This window comes from Dasypus novemcinctus, chromosome 18 (genome assembly GCF_030445035.2).
Source record: "Dasypus novemcinctus isolate mDasNov1 chromosome 18, mDasNov1.1.hap2, whole genome shotgun sequence".
NCBI classification, from domain to species: domain Eukaryota; kingdom Metazoa; phylum Chordata; class Mammalia; order Cingulata; family Dasypodidae; genus Dasypus; species Dasypus novemcinctus.
The window spans coordinates 21,129,372-21,148,576 of record NC_080690.1 but is presented as its reverse complement, the minus strand read 5'-3'; the positions used below and the strand labels follow the sequence as shown (position 1 = coordinate 21,148,576).

The 19,205-nt window shown below is 39.2% G+C and overlaps 1 protein-coding gene across 5 annotated transcripts in view; it reads left to right on the top strand.

Annotated features, from left to right (window-relative positions):
* Nucleotides 1-19,205, top strand: part of TANGO6 (transport and golgi organization 6 homolog) — a 279,753-nt gene that overhangs the window by 148,121 nt on the left and 112,427 nt on the right. For all 5 annotated transcript variants that reach the window (XR_011646283.1, XM_058279794.2, XM_058279795.2 and 2 more), the window contains exon 15: nucleotides 13,838-13,978. Coding sequence is in view for 4 of the 5 variants with exons in the window: in XM_058279794.2 (XP_058135777.1) it covers nucleotides 13,838-13,978 (141 nt within the window). In the remaining variant the exon portion in view is untranslated. The remainder of the gene's footprint in view (nucleotides 1-13,837; nucleotides 13,979-19,205) is intronic.

The following is a 19,205-nucleotide window of genomic DNA, read 5'->3' as shown; positions in this document are numbered from 1 at the left end:
TTTGCAACATCAGCCTTTTTTTTAATCACTTCTTTATTCTTAATGATGGTGGAGACAGTTGTTCTAGGCATACCGTATTCCCTAGCAAGATCAGTAATGTGAATACCGCTCTCATATTTATCTATTGTTTCTTTTTTTTTGCTCAGTGCTGGTGTGAAGTAATTTTGTTTTCTGCTTGCACTATCACTGCTCATTTTCTTAGGACCCATGATGAGAAAAAAATGCAAAAATATGCAAAATGAGCACAGAAGCTAAGATAAGATGGCAATGGGATGTGCATGGGGCAAGAGCTGCCCTGACTATTGTGTGACTCTTTGTATCAGCTGGAAAGGGTAGCGAGTCACGAGGCAACTGACAACAACAAATTCTAGCTTACATGTTAAATACCAAAGAAATGACAAGTACTGGGACAAAATTTTCATGTCAAAATGGATTGAGTACCAAATTCAACAGGTTTTAAAACAGTCAGGTACCCCGGTGTGACTGTAATCATAATGTTGTGTATTCATCGTCACAAAAAGTTTCAGAATTATTTCATTACTCAAAAAAAAACCAAAACTTCACACTCTATAATATGCCTTCCCTAGCCCTACATTACCAGTAATTAAGTTTCATCTTTATAAATTGATTTATATTTATGTTTTATATAAATGGAATCATACAATATGCTACACAATGTATTTAGTTTACAGTAATGCAGTCATACAGTATTTGTCCTTTTGTGTGTGGCTTGCTTCACTCAACATAATGTCTTTCAAGTTCATCCATGTTGTCATATGCTTTACGACTTCATTTCTCCTAACAGCTGCATAATATTCCATAGTGTGAATACACCACACTTTGTTTATCCATTCATAGGTTAATGGATACCTGGGTTGTTTTGAGCTTTTGGCAATTGCGAATGATGCCCCTATGAGCATAGGCGTGCAGGTGTCTCTTCATGTCACTGCTCCTAGTAGTGGTATTGCAGGGTCACGTGGCAAGTCTATAGTCAACTTCTTTAGGAACTGCCAACAGTCCTCCACAGTGGCTGTACCATTCTGTGTTCCTACCAACAGTAAATAAATTGTTTCTATCTCTCCACATCCTCTCCAACATTTGTAGTTCTGTCTTTTTAATAGTGGTCTTTCTGGTAGGTATGAAATGATATCTCATTGTGGTTTTGATTTGCATTTACCTAATCAGTAGAGATGTTGAACATTTTTTCTTTCTTTCTTTCTTTTTTTTTTTTTTGTCATTTGTATTTCTTCTTTGGACAAATATCTGTTCAAGTCTTTTGCCCATTTTTTAATTGGGTCATTTGTCTTTTTATTGTTGAGTTGTAACATCTCTTTATATATCATGGATATTCAACCCTTGTGTGTGATTTCCAAATATATTCTTCCATTGAGTCAGCTGCCTTTTCACCCTTTTGACAAAGTCGTCTGAAGTGCAAAAGTGTTTCATTTTGAGGAGGTCCCATTTACCTATTTTTTCTTTTGTTGCATGTGCTTTGGATATAAGGTCCAAGAAACCATCTACCACAGGGTCTTGAAGATGTTTCCCTACATTTTCTTCTAGTAGTTCTATGGTCCTGGTTTTTATATTTAGGTCTTTGATCCATTATGGGTTGATTCTTCTATAGGGAGTGAGATGGGGATCCTTTTTCATACTTTTGGTTATAGATATCCAGTTGTCCCAGCACCATTTGTTGAAGAGACTGTTTTGTCCTGTTACCATGGACTTGGTAGGTTGTCAAAAACCAGTTGAGGGAAGCGACTGTGGCTCAATTAATTGGGCTCCTGTCTACCATATGGGAGGCCCTGGGTTCGCGTCCCGGGGCCTCCTTGTGAAGGCTGGCTTGTGCCCATGGAGAGCTGATGGCACATGCCCGCAGAGAGCTGGCGCAGCAAGATGGCGCAACAAAGGGAGACAAGCAGACACAGAAGAACACACAGTGAATGGACACAGAGAGCAGAGAGCAAACAAGCTGCGGGGGGGGGAGGATAAATGAATTAATAAAGAAATTAATTAATTTTTAAAAACCAGTTGACTGTAGAGGCGAGGGATTATTTCTGGATTCTCAATTCTACTCCACTGATGGATATGTCTATCTGTTTGCCAGTAGCATGCTGCATTTTTTGTTTGTTTTTAAGACAGGAATTAATTTTCTTAAAGTTTTAGATGCCGAAAATGTCAGGTCTAACTTTCAGCAGGGTTAGGTTTCCTCTGACATCTGTGGAGTATTTTTTTTTTTCACTTTATTTTTTAAAATATACTTCAATTACATAAATGTTTCAGAGAATATGTAGGGAATTACCATGCTGTTTTGACCACCGTAACTTTGTAATATGTTTCAAGGTCAGGTAGTAAATTCCTCCCACATTGCTCTTCTTTTTTAGAATGCTTTTGGCTAATCAGGTGCACTTTCCCTTCCAAATGAATTTAGTAATTGCCTTTTCTAATATTATTAAGTAGGGTGTTGGAATTTTGATTGGTATTGCATTGAAGCTATATATCAGTTGGGGTAAGATTGATATCTTCACCATATTTATTCTTCCAATCCATGAACACAGAATGTCTTTCCATTTGTTTAGGTCTTTTAAAATTTCTTTTAGCATTGTTTTATAGTTTTCTGCATATAGGTCCTGTACTTCTTTGGTTAAATTAACCAAAGTATTTGAGTTTTTTTGTTGTTGTTGTTGCTATTATAAATGGAATTTTCCCCTGATTTCCTCCTCAGATCGTTCAGTATAAGTGTACTGAAACATTTACTGTTTTTTGTATGTTTATCTTGCATCCTGCCAGTTTGCTGAACTCATTTGTTAGCTCAGGTTGCTTTGTCGTGGATACTACAGAATTTTCTAAATACAGGATCATGTCATCCATAAACAGCGAGAGTTTTACTGCTTCTATCCTATTTGGATGCCTTTAATTTTTTTTCTTGTCTAATTGCCTTAGCTAGAACTTCTGGTACAATATTGAATAACAGCGATGACAGTGGACATCCTTGTCTTGTTCCAGGTCTTAGAGGGAAAGCTTTCAACTTTTCCCCATTGAGTCCAATGTTGGCTGTGAATCTTTCATAAATGCCTTTCATCATATTGAGGAATTTTCCTTTTATTCCTATCTTTTGAAGTGTTTTTATCAAAAAAGGATGCTGGATTTTTGTCAGATGCCTTTTCTGTGTTGATTGAGATGATCATGTGTTTTTTTCCCTTCAGTTTGTTAATGTGGTGTATTATGTTGATGGATTTTCTTATGTTGAACAACCTTGCATACCAGGAATAAATTCCACTTGGTGGTGATGTATAAGTCTTTCGATGTGCTGTTGGATTCAATTTGCAAGTATTTTGTTGAGAATTTTTGCATCTATATTGATTTGAGAGTTTGATCTCCAAACTTTTCTTGTAGTGTCTTTATCTGGCTTTGTTATTAGGGTGATGTTGGCTTTATAAAATGAATTGGGTAATTTTTCCTCCTCTTCAATTTTTTGGAAGAGTTTAAACAGGATTGGTGTTAATTCTTTTCAAAATGCTTAGTAGAATTTACCTGTAAAGCCATCTGGTTGAGGACGTTTCTTTGCTGGGAGATTTTTGACGATGGATTCAATCTCTTTAAATGTAATTGGTTTGTTAAGTTCTTGTATTTCTTTTGGTACCAGCGTAGGGTGTTTGTGCATTTCTAGGAATTTGTCGATTTCATCTAGGTTGTCTATTTGGTGACATACAGTTTCTCATAATATTCTCTTATGATTCTTTTCATTTCTGTGGGATCAGTTTTAACTTTCCCCCTTTCATTTATGATTGTGTTTATTTTCATCTTCATTCTTTTTTCCTTTGTTAGTCTAGCTAGGGGGTTGTCAATTTTATTGATCTTCTCAAAGAACCAGATTTTGGTTTGTTGATTTTCTCTATTGTTTTTCTTTTTGTTGTTCTCAATTTCATTTATTTCTGCTCTAATCTTTATAATTTCTTTCCTTCTGCTTGCTTTGGGAATGGTTTGCTGTTCTTTTTTTTTTAGTTTCTCTAGTTGTTTATTTGAATCTTTGAGTTTACCTCTTTCTTCTTTTTCAATATAGGTGTTGAGAGCTATAAATTTCCCTCTTAAGACTGCCTTCGCTGTATGCCATAAGTTTTGATAAGCTGGGTTCTTGTTTTCATTTGTTGCAATGTATTTACTGATGTCATTTGCAATTTCTTCTTTGACCCATAGATTATTTAGGAGTGTGTTGTTCAGCCTCTACACATTTGCATATTTACTTTTTCCTGTCTATTATTGATTTCCAGTTTCATTCCATTATGACCTGAGAAAATGCTTTGTATAATTTCAATCTTTTTGTACTTATTGAGATATGCATTGTGCCCTAACATGAGGACTATCCTAGAGAAAGATCCATGGGCACTTGAAAGGATGTATAACCCACTGAGTTTGGATGCAGCATTATGTATATGTCTGTTAGGTCTAACTCATTTATCATATCGTTCATGTTCTCTGTTTCCTTGTTGATCTTCTGTCTAGTTGTTCTGTCTAATGACGTGAGTGGGGTGTTAAAGTCTCCAGCGATTATTGTAGAGATGTCTATTTCTCCCTTCAATTTTATCAGAGTTTGTCTCATGTGTTTTGGGGCACCCTGGTTAGGTGCATAGGTATTTATAACTATAATATCCTTCTGGTAGATTGTTCCTTTTATTAATATATAATGGCCTTCTGTATATCTTATAGCTTTTTTGCATTTAAAGTCTGTTTAGTCTGATATTAGTATAGCTACTACCCCTGTTCTTTTTTGGTTACTATTCGCATGGAGTATCTTTTTCCAGTCTTTCACTTTCAGCCAGTTTGTATCCCTGGATCTAAGGTGAGTTTCTTGTAAGCAACGTATGGGTGGCTTATATTTTTAAAATCCATTCTGTCAGCCTGTATCTTTTGATTGGGGAGATTATTCTATTCACATTCATTGATATTACTGTAAATGCATAATTTACTTCCACCATTTTATTCTTTGTTTTTCATATGTCCTATCATATTTTTGTCTGTCTTTTTACTCTTTTGGTTGTTCTTTCTGCTATTCTTTCTTTTATACCCTCCTCCAGGCCTCTCCCTCTGGCCTTTTTATTTCAGGTTCTAAGGCTTCCTTTAATATTTCCAGCACAGGTGGATTCTTTTCTGCAAACTCTCTTAGTTTCTGTTTGTTTGTTTGTTTGTTTTGAAGATTTATTTTATTTATTTTATCTCCCCTTGCCCTCCCCTCCCCCATTGTCTGCTCTCCTTTGTCCATTCACTGTGTGTTCTTCTGTGTCCACTTGCATTCTTGGTGGCACTGAGAATCTGTGTCTCTTTTTTTTTTTTGCATCATCTTGCTGCATTAGCTCTCCATGTGTGCGGCACCATTCTTGGGCAGGCTGCACTTTTTTTGAGTGGGGCAGCTCTCCTTGCAGGACACAGTCCTTGTGTATGGGGCTCCCCTATGCGGGGGACACTCCAGCATGACATGGCACTCCTTGCACGTGGCAGCACTGCACATGGGCCAGCTCACTGCATGGGCCAGGAGGCCCTGCGTTTGAACCCTGGACCTCCTTTATGGTAGGCAGATGCTCTATCAGTTGAGCCACATCCACTTCCCATTTCTGTTTGTTTGTGAATATTTTTTACTCACCTTCATATTTGAAGATCAGTTTTGCTGGATAAAGAATTCTTGGCTGGCAGGTTTTCTCTTTCAGTATCCTGATAGTCCCATGCCACTGTCTTCTTGCCTCCATGGTTTCTGAAGAGAATTCTGCATTGAGTCTTACTGAGCATCCCTTATATGTGATGGTTTGCTTCTCCCTTGCTGCTCTGAGAATTTTCTCTTTATCTTTGACTTTTGACAAACTGAGTAGTATGTGTCTTGGAGTAGGTCTATTTGGATTTATTCTGATTGGGGTATGGTGCCCTTCTTGGACATGTGAATTAATTTCTTTCATGAGAGTTGGGAAATTTTCAGCTATTATTTCCTCAAATACTCTCTCTTCCCCTTTTCCCTCCTCTTCTCCTTCTGGAATGCATGATACAAATGTTGTTGTGTTTTGTGTTGTCATTCAACTCCCTGAGCTCCTGCTCAATTTTTTCCATTCCTTTCTCTCTTAGTTCTTTTCTTCAATTTCAGCTGTTCTGTCTTTGATATCACTTATTCTTTCTTCTATCATTTTGAGTCTGCTGTTGTATGCCTCTAATGTGGGGTTTTTTGGTTTTTGTTGTTTTTTTTTTTAGATTTTTTTCTCTCCCTTCCTACCCCCCACCCCTGTTGTCTGCTCTCTGTGTCCATTTGCTGTGTGTTCTTCTGTGTCTGCTTGCATTCTTGTCAGCAGCACCAGGGATCTATGTCTCTTTCTGTTGTTGTTGTTGTGTCAGCTCTGTGTGTGTGTGGCACCACTCCTGGGCAGGCTATGCTTTTGGGGTGGCTCTCCTTCTGGGCTGCACTCCTTGCAAGTGGGGCTCCCCTACACGGGGGACACCCCTGAGTGTCATAGCATTCCTTGCGTGCATCAGCACTGCTCATTGGCCAGCTTACCACATGGGTCAGGAGGCCTTGGGTTTGAACCCTATACCTCCCATATGGTAGGTGAACACTCTATCATTTGAGTCAAATCTGCTTCCCTCTAATGTGTTTTTGTTGTTGTTGTTGTTGTTTTTATCTCCCCCAACTTGCGGCTTGCCTGTTGTTTGCTCTTTCTGTCATTCACTGTGTGTTCTTCTGTTTGTCTGTATTTATATTTTTATTTATTCTCCCCACCCCGCCCCCCCCCCCCCCGCCCGCCTTGTGGCTTGCTTGTTTTCTGCTCTCTGTGTCCATTCCCTGTGCACTCTTCTGTGTTTTTTATTTGTCTCACCTTGCTGAGTTGGCTTTCCCCAGTGCTTGCAAGCCGGGTGGCACTCTGTGGTGCTTGTGGGCCGAGCAGCATTCCATGGCACTTGTGGGCTGGCAGCTCTCTGCAGCATGTGGGCAAGCCTGCCTTCACAAGGACGTCCCAGGATGCAAACCCAGGGCCTCCCATATGGTAGACGGGAGCCCAACTGATTGAGCCACAGCTGCTTCCCTCTAATGTATTTTTGATCTCACCTATTGTGTCTTTCATTCCCAAAAGTGCTGTTACTTTTCTGTTCAGGATTCCAAATTATTCTTTGTGCTCACTCAATGTCTTCTTGATGTCACTTATCTCTTTAACCATATTGTCTTTCAACTCATTAATTTGATTTTGGAAGTTTGTGAGCATCTCACTAATTAGTTCTCTCAAATCCTGCTTATCTTCTGGGGCTTCAATATATTCCTTCTCTTGGGCCATGTCTTCCGTTTCCTTAGTATGGCTCATAATTTTTTGCTAATGTCCAGGCATCTGATTAGGCTGGTGCTTTGCTCAGTAGCTCAATTTCTTTCTCTTTCGTAGGGATTCAATGGTGGAAATCTGTATTACCGCTGCTCTTTTTTTCTTGGTTTGACCTGGATCATTAAGATTGTCTGTTAGTTGCTCCAAACTGAGCTCTGGACCCAGTAATGGGTTGCAGACCTGATTCCTAGGCCCTTGGGGAGGGAGGCTATAATTTGCAGAAAAAACCTCTCTTTCTTATTTTTAATTTTCTCATGTGCACTTCTTTGGTCTGCCAGCAGATGGCACTCTTTGGCAGCCCTGGCAGTTCAATGGCTGCTTGGAGTGTATTTGCTCCAAAACAGACCTGATCAGTGTGAGGTTCCTACCTAGAGGCTAAGAGCCTTTAAGGGTATCTATGAAATATTTCTTGTAGTTTTTAAATAAATTTTATTAAGATACAAATTCACATACCCTATAATTCACCTCTTGAGAGTGTACAGTTCAGTGGTAGTAAACTTACTCATAAAATTGTGCAACTTCACTGCAAAGAATTTTAGAATATCTTTAGCACCCCAAAAAAGAAACCCTGTACCTTTTATCAGTCACTCCCCATTTCTACTCTCTCAGCCCTAGCCAACCACTAATCTACTTTCTGACTCTGGATTTGCCTAATCTGGAAATTTCATATACATGAAATCATATACTATGTGGCCTTTTGTCTTTCTTATAATTTTGTTGGCAAAAATACCTGAGAAATTCAAGTGAGTAGGTGGTTCTCCAGGTAGGTGTGAATGTAAGGGGAGGTTACTGTCTGTCCAGGAGAACTGAGGCTGGTTAGTTCTGGAAGAGGGTGGCTTAACAGATTTCTGGGATAGGGCCAGTCAGTAAAAGTCATTTAAAATCAGACTCTCTTTCCTATGATGCAAGAACATTGTCTAAAGTGAGACTACACGTGAACTACCTTTACTGCTGAAGGTGTGTAAAAATTACTGAACAGTATGCTGAGGGATTATCTTTTTTTTTTTTTTTAAAGATTTATTTTTGTTTATTTAATTCCCCTCCCCTCTCCTGGTTGTCTGTTTTCTGTGTCTTTTTGCTGCATCTTGTTTCTTTGTCCACTTCTGTTGTCGTCAGCGGCACGGGAAGTGTGGGTGGCGCCATTCCTGGGCAGGCTGCTCCCTCCTTCGCGCTGGGCGGCTCTCCTTATGGGTGCACTCCTTGCGCATGGGGCTCCCCTACGTGGGGGACACCTCTGTGTGGCACGGCACTCCTTGCGTGCATCAGCGCTGCGCATGGGCCAGCGCCACTCGGGTCAAAGAGGCCCGGGGCTTGAACCGTGGACCTCCCATGTGGTAGACGGACACCCTAACCACTGGGCCAAAGTCCGTTTCCCCTGAGGGATTATCTTGATGTCAATACTTTAAAAAAAAAAGTTTTATTGTGATAATATATATAACACAAAATTTCCCCTATTAACCATTTTTAAGTGTGCAATTCAGAAGTATTAATTACATTCACAAAGTTGTACAGCCATCAACCAAAATATTCTTATTACCCCCAAATAGAAACAGTAACTCCCCATTCCCTTCCCCTACCATCCCGGTCCCTGTTAACCTATACTCACTTTATGTCTGTGAATTTGTTTATTCTTAGATATGTCATGTAAGTGAACTCATACAGTTTTTGTCCTTTTGTGTCTGACTTTTTTTCACTCAGTATCCGTGTTGTCAGGTTTCATCCATGTTGTAGCATGTTTCAGCACTTGGTTCCTCTTTATTGCTGAAAAATATTCCTATGTGTGTGCATGTGTTTACACCACGTTTTGTTCATCTTGTTCATCCATGCATTTACTGATGGACTCTTAGGTTGTTTTCAGCCATTGTGAATAATGTGCCTAAGAACTGGTGTACAAGTATCTGAGTCCCAGTTTTCAGTTCTTTGAGGGTATTTAAACACTATTTTCCTCAGAATGCATTTCTGACTTTGTACTGAAACTCTTTGGGAAAAGAGTTGTATTTTACAAAGTTGACTGATTCTATCTTGTTATGTGATGTACTTTTTTTCTTGTTGATTGATTGATTGATTGTTACCAGGGATTGAACCTGGGACCTCGTACATGGGAAGCAGGCACTCAACCACTAAGCTACACCCGCTCCCTGAAATACTTTTTATAATATTTTTCAGTTGAGGTAATTTGCCTGTTTCCTGTGCTTTGCCCCAACACACAGGTCAGAATGTGTTTTCATGAACTCTTTGCAGTTCGGGTTCACCTTTACTCTCCATATATTTTATCTGTTGTACCACATCCTGAAATGCATAATCGTTTTCCTGATCAGAGCAGGAACAGGCATCTCACACAATGATTTGGTTCTTATTGCCAAAGGGATTAATGTGTCATGTTTCCTTCAAGCCTGTGCCCAGAAATTACCCCATTTTCAAATACCAAAGGAATTATTAAGTGTGAGGGGCCAAGAGTCACATGAAGGTTATGGCCATGCTTCCTCAGTATGTGAAAGTTCAGAGAATTTTTCAAACCAGAGACAAAAACAGCCACACAAAATCTCATCCCTTTAAGCATTATACAGTCTGAAACATCATATATGATCCTCTTTCCTGCTTGATGAGTAACGAGGGAATCACCCTTGTGCTCCAGGGTTTTATAAAGTCATAGGTGGCAACTGTAACCTAGAAGATAAAACACAAACAGTAGTAGAGGGCCATTTGTTAGTGGTCTGTGGAGCAGGCCACAGGAAGATAAAATATTGCTAGCATAAATGGGACTGTAGGAAGCAAGGAAACTGTACTTGGCTATTTGCAGCTTTTTATGGAAAGTTGAGAGAACTTAAAGGTCCTTGGTGGAGTTAAGAAACTGACATTATAATTGATTATACACTTCGGATGAATGGTATGGTATATAAATATATCTCAGTAAAATGGCTTAATGGATAAATAATTGTGCAAGAATAGTCGTAAATAGCAGCTATGTACAGCAGGGGAAGCATAGAAAGATTGAGGGGGTGAAGAATTTTCTCGTTTGTTTTTTATTATTATTATTATTGAAATAATGAAAAAGCTCTAATGATGATTGAGGTGATAAATACACAACTATGTGAAAATACCAAATACCATTGTTTGTATACTTTGGGTGAATTATATGTTTTATTAATATGTATCAATAAAATTGATTTGGAGCGGATGTAGCTCAGTGGTTGAGTGCCTGCTTCCCATGTACAAGGTCCTGGGTTCAATCTCTGGTATCTCCTAAAAAAATTGATTTGTTAAAAAAAAAAAAAAGAATTTGGCATAATAGGAAAAGCCAAAGAAATCTGGATTGCCTTCCTTTTTCCCTGCCTCCCTGCCTCCCTCCCTCTCTCCTTTTTTTCTTGCTTGCTTTCTCTCATTTGAAGAAGGATGATATTTTTTAAAAATCTTCCTACTTTTGGCGGGAACACAACCCTCTGTGTTGGTGCCACTCTTAGGTAAGCTTTCTCTACATGGTTGCCACTAGCAGCTCCAGGTTAATAACTTAAACAGGGGAAAAAGAAAAGAGCTTATCTGTCCCAATAGTTTCAATGTGGCTTACAAGATTAAGTCTCATTGCGCATTCCTGATTCAATCATTGTGGTCGGAATGGGATCGAATATCCTAATTGGCCAGCCTTGGATTGTTCACCCTGGAGAAGGAGAAAGTGGGTAGGTAATTAGCCCCACTTACACCTCATACTGAGAGTAGGGAAGGGATATTTCCCAAGGGAACACCAGGGTATTGTTAACCAACAGAGAGAATAGATGCTGTGTTGTTACTGCAATGTCTGTCCTCCACAAAGAGGAAATCAAAAGCCAATTCGATTTTCAAGTATATGCTGGGATAATATGTTCACCGAAGTAACTGCTCTCTGCTAAAGACTAATGAGAGAAAATACAAATCAGTAGCAGTAGGAAGGGCTTTTAGTAATGGCTGAGTTTCAGAAAAGCTAGATAAAGATCAGCGTTATAAAGCAAATTCTATTTTCCCACTGATTTTCATTATAAAGTCACAACTGTTTCCCTAAAAGGAAACAATTCCAGCAGATTTCTGAGTTGGGAGCTACTGGTAAAAAAGTAGACATGAGAGCTACAGATCTATAGTATATACAGACCTCATAATTAATCAGTAATGCGGTATCTGCCAGGATTGTAGTTACCACCTACTGATTCACTTTTCCTTTGGGGCTCTGTCAGAACTTGGACGCGGTTTCCTTTCTTTCCTTTAGCAAAGAACTCTCTTACCCTTTTCTTACTGCAGGCATATTTTCTATGGTAGGATGTGCCCTAACTCCACCTTGGGGAGAGCAGAAAAGAAGCGTGGGCAGACAGGAAACAGGTGCAGCCTTGGTGTCAAGGGCACCACCTTCATGGCTTACCAGACAGGGGATAGGGAGCCAAGTAAAGAGAGAGTGTATAATTTATCAGAGAATGGAGTTCAGGTGACTCCTAAGTCTCCCTATAACATGGAAAACAGTATACAGACTTTGGCCTGTGAGTGTCAGCTTAAATGGGAATGGTAAACTCAGATTTAAAAAAATAGTAATTATAGATTTCTCAAGCATTTAATATACTCCCACCCGTCGTCTCTTCCTTAAGTGCTTAAATCAAGGTTGACCCTTTGAGCCCCTTCATTCATTCATTCATTCATTCATTCAGGAAATAGTTTTGAGCACCTATTATGTGCCCACACTCTTCTAGGCATTGGGGATACAGTAGGGAATAAAACGAAATCTTTGACTTTGTAAAACTTACATTCTATGGAGTGAAGCAGACAATAAACAAATAAATATATAATATGTCAGATAATATTAAGACTAAAAAGAGGGAAGTAGATGTGGCTCAAACTGTTGAGCTCCTGCCTACCATATGGGGGGGGGGCGGGGGGAGTCCCTGGTTCAGTTCCTGGTGCCTCCTAAAGAAGACAGCAAGCTGGCACAACAGGCAGGCACAGCAAGCTGATCCAACAAGATGATGCAACAAGAGACACAAGAGGAAAACATAATGAGAGACATAAGAAAGCAGGGAATGGAGGTGGCTCAAGCGATTAGGCGCCTCCCTCCCACATCGGAGGTCCTAGGTTTGGTTCCCAGTGCCTCCTAAAGAAACAAGGGAGATGAACAGACATAGCAAGTGCAAACAAGGGGATGGGGAGAAATAAATAAATAAAATCTTTTTTTAAAAAAAGATCTGAAAATGAAGTAGGGCAAGAGTAAGAGTAGTAGATTTTATGTATGATAAAGATAATATTTGAATAGAAACATGAGGGGGTTGGGAGACAAACCCTGTGACTACCTGGAGGAGGGGCAGCATAGGCAAAGAATAACGAGCAAGGGGAGTGTAGAAAAAGATGAGTTCAGAGGGAGGACAAAGGCGGTTGGGTAGGTGGGAGCTGTTCATATTCAGGGGAGATGGGAAACCATCATGGGAATTGGACAAAGCAATGATGGGGCCTGACTTATTTTTTTAAATTATATAGTTCTAGCTACAATGAGTGAAAAGGGTAGAAGCAGAGGTATCAATGAGGAAGTTATTGAAAAAAATCCAGACTAGAGATTATGGACTAGGGTGGTTAGATAGAGGTGGAAGGAAGCAGTCTTACCCTGGATATATTTTGAAACCCATATTTTCTTCTTTAGTTTTCTTTCCTTTCCTCTCACCATTCTTTTGAAGTATGTAACTTTCCCCTGCTCAGTAATAGGATTTATATTTATATCGTTTTGAAAGCAATGCCTTTACCCTGGTCCTGTCCTAGGTCCTGTCTCTAACCCCCCTCCCCCATCCCACTGCTTGAGCTGAGCTCAGACAATAGCACTGTTGCAGGTTACACATTTAGGAGGCACTAGCATGGATGGGAGAAGGGACCAGCAAGTCCTGGAAAGGGACTAAACAACAGGAGCCTCCCTGTTTCTGCTGTCCAGAAAACCCAGCCATAAACTTAGGTCTGATCAGGCCTCCAAATTGTGAAAACTGTGAAAATTGCTTCCACCATTGACAGTTGTACAGAGGGACATTTGAGAGAGAAATTATACTGGAATGGAGAACTGAAGCAAAGGCAAGGGATCGTTGACTGATGTGCTTCAAATTGATATGTTAGCCAGGACAATACTAGTCACAGAACTTCAGAATCATAAGGGCTTCTAGAGAGCAGTCCAGCCTTCTCTTGCTGATGTGTGTATCCCTGCCATTATGTGTCATCATCAAGCCTCTGCTCATAGAATCCATAGTCATAGGTCATAGAAAGCTGGTGCTGCAAGTGACCTTAGAGATCACATAGGCCTGGAACCAGAATAACCTTGGACTCAGGACTCCCAGACCAATGTTCTTTCCAATCACTCTTTTGTCTCTCAGATAAAGGGCAGCCCTTGCTGGTAGAATTACAGAGGTGAGTATAAATGTCTCTGTGTTCACCCATCACAGAATGTCTTGGTACATTTGCCTTTCTATCCTAAAAAGTAATGAATCCTCTCTTTTTGTTTTCAATCCCAGGGGTTGCTCTGTTGTCAGATGTGTACCCTGAGAAAATCTTGCTTGATCTATTGGCTCAGTATGACTGCAGTAAAGACAAGTACTCGCCAGAAACCAGAATGAAAGTCGGGGAAGTCCTGATGCGAATTATAAGGGCATTAGGTGAGTTTTCTTGTTATATCCATCTCGAAGGAGGTGGGGGAGCAATATTGCTTTGGAACTAAGTCTGTCTACCTCGAGGCTTGTTATGCTAGCATGGTGAGGGCATTTTAGGGGCTGAGATGAACTCCTCTCTGTTCTAGGAATTAGCATTTATCCACTAAGAGATTGGTAGCAATAGTACCCATTTCCTTTAACTGACTTGTCTCCTCCCCCCGGGACTATGTTGGGTCCCTGATTTTCAGTGGAGCTGGAATGAGAAGGTATGGGCTTTCTCAGCAAGCAGGAAAAGAAGAGGAGGAATGTCAGACAGGGAAGGAAGGGCACAAGCTCTTGTTGAATGTCTACTATATGCCAGGTGGTCTACACATACATGATCTCATCTAATTTTCCAACACATCCTATAGAGATACTGGTGTTAGACTCATTTATAGATGAGGAAACTGGCTCAGAGCCTTCAGTAATTTGCCCAAGACACATTCAGCTGGTAAGCGGAAGTGCAAAGAATTGAACCCTTCAACTCTAAGGAAGTTGCTCTAAGCCCTGCAAGCTGAGAGTAGTTCAGGTCCTGGTTCTAGAGTCATACTGCCTGGGTTAAAATCACAGACTTTGTTATCATAGGAAAGTTTCTTTTTCTTTTCTTGTCATTTTTAATTAGAGAAGTTGTCAGTTTACAAAAAAATCATTTTAGAAAATACAAAGTTCCCATATACCCCCTATTATAAACACTTTGCATTAGTGTGGTACATTTGTTACAACTGATAAAAGAATATTATTATATTGTACTATTAGCCATAATTCATGGTTCCCTGTTTGCATTGTACAGTCCTATGTGGGTTTTTAAATTCTAGTACCTTATATATAACCTAAAATTTCCCTTTTTAACAACATTCAAATATATAATTCAGTACTATTAATTATGTTCACAATGTTGTACTACCATCACCACCATCCAGTACCAAAACTTTCCTATCACCTGTGATCATAGGAAAGTTTCTTAACTCCTGGGGCCTCAAAGTTCTTACTGAGGAAATAGGTATATTAATAGTACTTACCTCATAGGGTAGTTATAAGGATAAAATAAGATCATTCTTGCTTAGAGGAGTGCTTGGCACAAAGATAGGACTCAATAAATTTTTATTTTTTGCTAAGCAAAGAAGAATGATCCCTTTAAAAATTCTTTATTATTTCTATTTATTAAGAACCCATATGGGGCTAATAGGAGAATAAGGACAAAGAAAACAATTGCTCACTTTAAAGACAGGGGTTTTGTTAAGACAAATTAGTGGATTTCTCCATAAACCAGTAAATACACTCTTGGTATTTTTGCATTGGGTCATTTAGCATAGAATTGAGAGCAGCTTAGGTTTTTTTAACCTGAATTCCATAGATTTATCCATTGATTGCCACACTGAACTTAGCTAGAAGTCTTGAAATAATGCAAACCATTCAGGGGAGGCTCAGTGGTGTACAGTATCCATTTGAACCAGTCAGTTGCCATGTTGAATTTTAAGATTTAGGTTATTTTTGGGACTGTATTCTTATTAATTTCCTGTTTCGGATTATGTTATGAGGTGTAGCTGTCAGTGGTTAATATTGTGACTTAAAAAATACCCCACTGAGCTGGGCTTCTTTACTTCATTAGATCAGCATCTTCTCAGGCACTGATATATTTGTCCTTGGCTTTTTAGTAATTCCATCATGTATCCACTAGCATGTTACCTGAGGCAGAAAGAGAAGAAATTATCTCAACTTCAGTTTGACTAATTTGTCTGTCAGCTTTAGTAAGACTTGTGAATTTTACTCTCTACCCGCTAAACTAGTTTTTTGCCACTTGCATCAAAAGATCACAGTGAATTCTTTTTTCACCAGCATTTCAAAGGACTTATATAAGATGCTACATAACTGCATCTTTTCTACTGACATGATCCTAAATATTCCTAATTTCCAGGTAACTCTTCCTGGCTAACAAAAGTAGCCTACAACTCTCTTGAAAATTGGCATTTATGTTACAAATATTTTCTCTAATTTATTGTTTCTCTTTCAATCTTGTTTATTTTTGTTGTTGTTGCTTTGTTTTTGACGCACAGAAGTTTTAAATTTTGATGCAGACAAAGGAAATCTTTCTTTTCTTTTTTTGGTTTCTCTCTTATATAAAAGGCTTTTTCAAACCAAGATTATATAGCTATGAATCTATATACTTATATCTCTATCCTTCAATGTAGAAAATATTATGGAAGGATTTTGGTTTAGTCTCTTTTATATAAGAATCTATTTAGTTTTTTTTAAATTGTACTTCTGGAAATTTAATCTTAACACACTGTTAAATTACCAATCACTCTAAATGTTTTTCCATCTGTTTCCTCTTTTATGGTCCAATGTTAATGTTAACAATAACCTGTGGACTATTATATGCCATTGCATTTTTTCAAACTTCATTTTAAAATATAACATATTTAAAGTACAGATTCTTACCTTGGAAGATATTTTTAGGAGGTAATTCCCTCCCCAAACCCCTTTTTCTTTTGAAAAATGTTAAGCTTGCAGAAAAGTTAAATACTAGTACAATAAACAGGCATAAACCTTTCACTTAAATTCACCAGCTTTTCATATCTCTTATCATTTGCCTTATTTCTTGGTATTTTCGTAGACTTTTTTTCTCTGAACCATTTGAAAGTAAGTTGCAGACATTATGACACTGTACTCCTAATACTTAAGTATCTATCTTTTAAGAACAAGGGTATTATTCTCCTATCTAATATATATACTTATCACATTGGGATTTTTTTAACCTATAAATAGTGGGTACCAGCTTTGCTTATACCTGTTTCTTTTAGAAAAAGTACTCAGTATATAATATATTCCTTCCTCCACACTCAAATAGAAATTGCATGCTTAGCAAAACCAAACACCCAATTTATTACATCAATCTAGGCAAACCAAGAAGTTCCAGAACCTGGAATATGTCACCAAGCTACAGTGCCTCTCCTTTATCAGCCTTCCACCAGCTCTGAGGTAGCTAAAATTTGGAGAAGAGCAGTTAAAGGGTGCTTTATTATTAAAGAATATCCAAATTTAAAATGTCAGTGATAATTTATAGCATTGATAAGACTATCAGCAATATGATTAAAACAGCATACTGGAGAAGATTGTGGAAAGATGGCGAAATAGGAAGCTCCAGGAATCAGTTCCTTTACCACACTATTGAACTGGCAGGAACTGTCTGAATAAACTCTTTGGAACTCTGGAATCTAATGGAACACTTTGTGACATCCAGGGAAAGGTGGACTAAGAAAATGGTAAATTATAGTAGGTATCCATGAATTTCACCTCCTTGCAGCAGCTACCATCTCCCACCCACTTGGCAGGCAGCCAGGGCTCCTGGTGTAGCTTCCTGGTGCCAGGATGGTATAAGGGCCTAGTCCTCCAAAGTCCTGGGGTGTGTGGTCTGATCACTGATGACTGCTTTTGATCAGGTACTTCAGATTGCTGGGGGGCCAGATATGAGGGTGGCCTTTATTCCACCCCATCTTGGCCAAAAGAAGCAAAGGAGTCTTAAAGAGGCTGTGCCTTTTTTTTTCTTTCTTTCTTTTTCTTTTACCCCCTTTCTCTCCTTTCTCTTTCCATTCCTCATTTTGGAGCAGAAATTTTTGGAAAAGTCACAAATCGAGGGCTCCCTTACTCAACAACAGCAACAAACACTAGCAATCCCTGAGGAGTGGGAGAGCTGGATTTCCAGAGTTATCATACTCAGAATGCCCAGTTTCCAACAAAAAAATTACAAAACACAAAGAAAAGGAAAGTATGGCCCATTCATTGGAAAAAAGAATTTGTCAGAAACCATCCCTGAAGAAGGCCATACATTGGAACTATTAATCAAAGACTTTAAATCAACTGCCTTAAATATGTTCTGTGAGCTAAAGGAATCCATATACAAAGAACTAAGGGAAATTAGGAAAGCATTATCTGAAATAAAGAGACAGACATTAAGTTATGGTCATGGCCGATGGGGTTAACTACCAGGTCAGATGGCCCCTCTTTGGAACTGGTGTTTATGTGTGATGAATCTGGACTCAGATGGGATCTCTCTTCATAGGACTTTCATGCTAATGTGCTGGAGGTGTAGTTAGTGTCGGGGTTTAAGATATATTTAGGGGATTTGAATCTCTGGACTGACAATGTGATAGCCAGGTCCTGAGCCTCGACAGACTCCAGCACCTACAATCTGACTTATTGGGCTCACCACACTCAGCTAAGATGGAGTTGAAGAAGGACAACCACCACACCATGGATCCTAGAGTGATTACAACTGAATGTGGGAGGATTGCATCCAGCATCCATGTGGAATCTGAGCCTCCTCTTGACATAGAGGTGCAATGGACACAACCAGTCCAATGTCCACATAGAAAAGGTGGCATTGGATTGAGAAAAGTGGACATGATGGCTGATGGGTATGGGGAAGGGCGGGGAGAGATGAGAGGTGGAGGTGTCTTTGGGACATGGAGCTGCCCTGGATGGTGCTTCAGGGGCAATCACCGGGCATTGTGGATCCTCACAGGGCCCACTGGATGGAATGGGGGAGAGTGTGGGCCATGATGTGGACAGTTGACCATGAGGTGCATAGGTGCCCAGAGATGTACTTGCCAAATGCAGTGGATGTGTCGTGATGATGGGAGGGAGTGTTGCTGGGGGGGGGGGGGGGGAGAGGTGGGGTGGGGGTGATGGGGTTCAATGGGACCTCATATATATAAATTTTTAATGTAATATTATTACAAAGTCAATAAAAAAAAATTTTTTTAAAAAGCCAAAAAAAAAAAAGAGACAGACATTATAAAAAAGAGCCAAACAAATTTTGGAGCTTCAAAAATAGAACATTCACTAGATGATTCAACATCAGATTTGAATAGGTAGAAGAAAGGATCAGTGAACATGAAGGTAAGACAATAGAAATGATCTGGTGTGAGAAGCAGAAAGAAGAAATAATGAGAAATGAACAGAGCCTGAGGAAGCTGTGGGACACTATCAAATGTTGGAGTCCCAGAAGAAAAAAAGAGAGAGGAACAGAAAAAACATTTGAAGAAATAATGGCCCAGAACTTCCCCAGTCTGATCAAAGGCATAAGTATACACATCCAGGAAGCTCAATGAACTCAAAGCCTGATAGACTAAGAGATTTACAAGAAACATTATAGTGAAATTGTCAAAATCCAAAGACAAAGAGAGGAATTTCA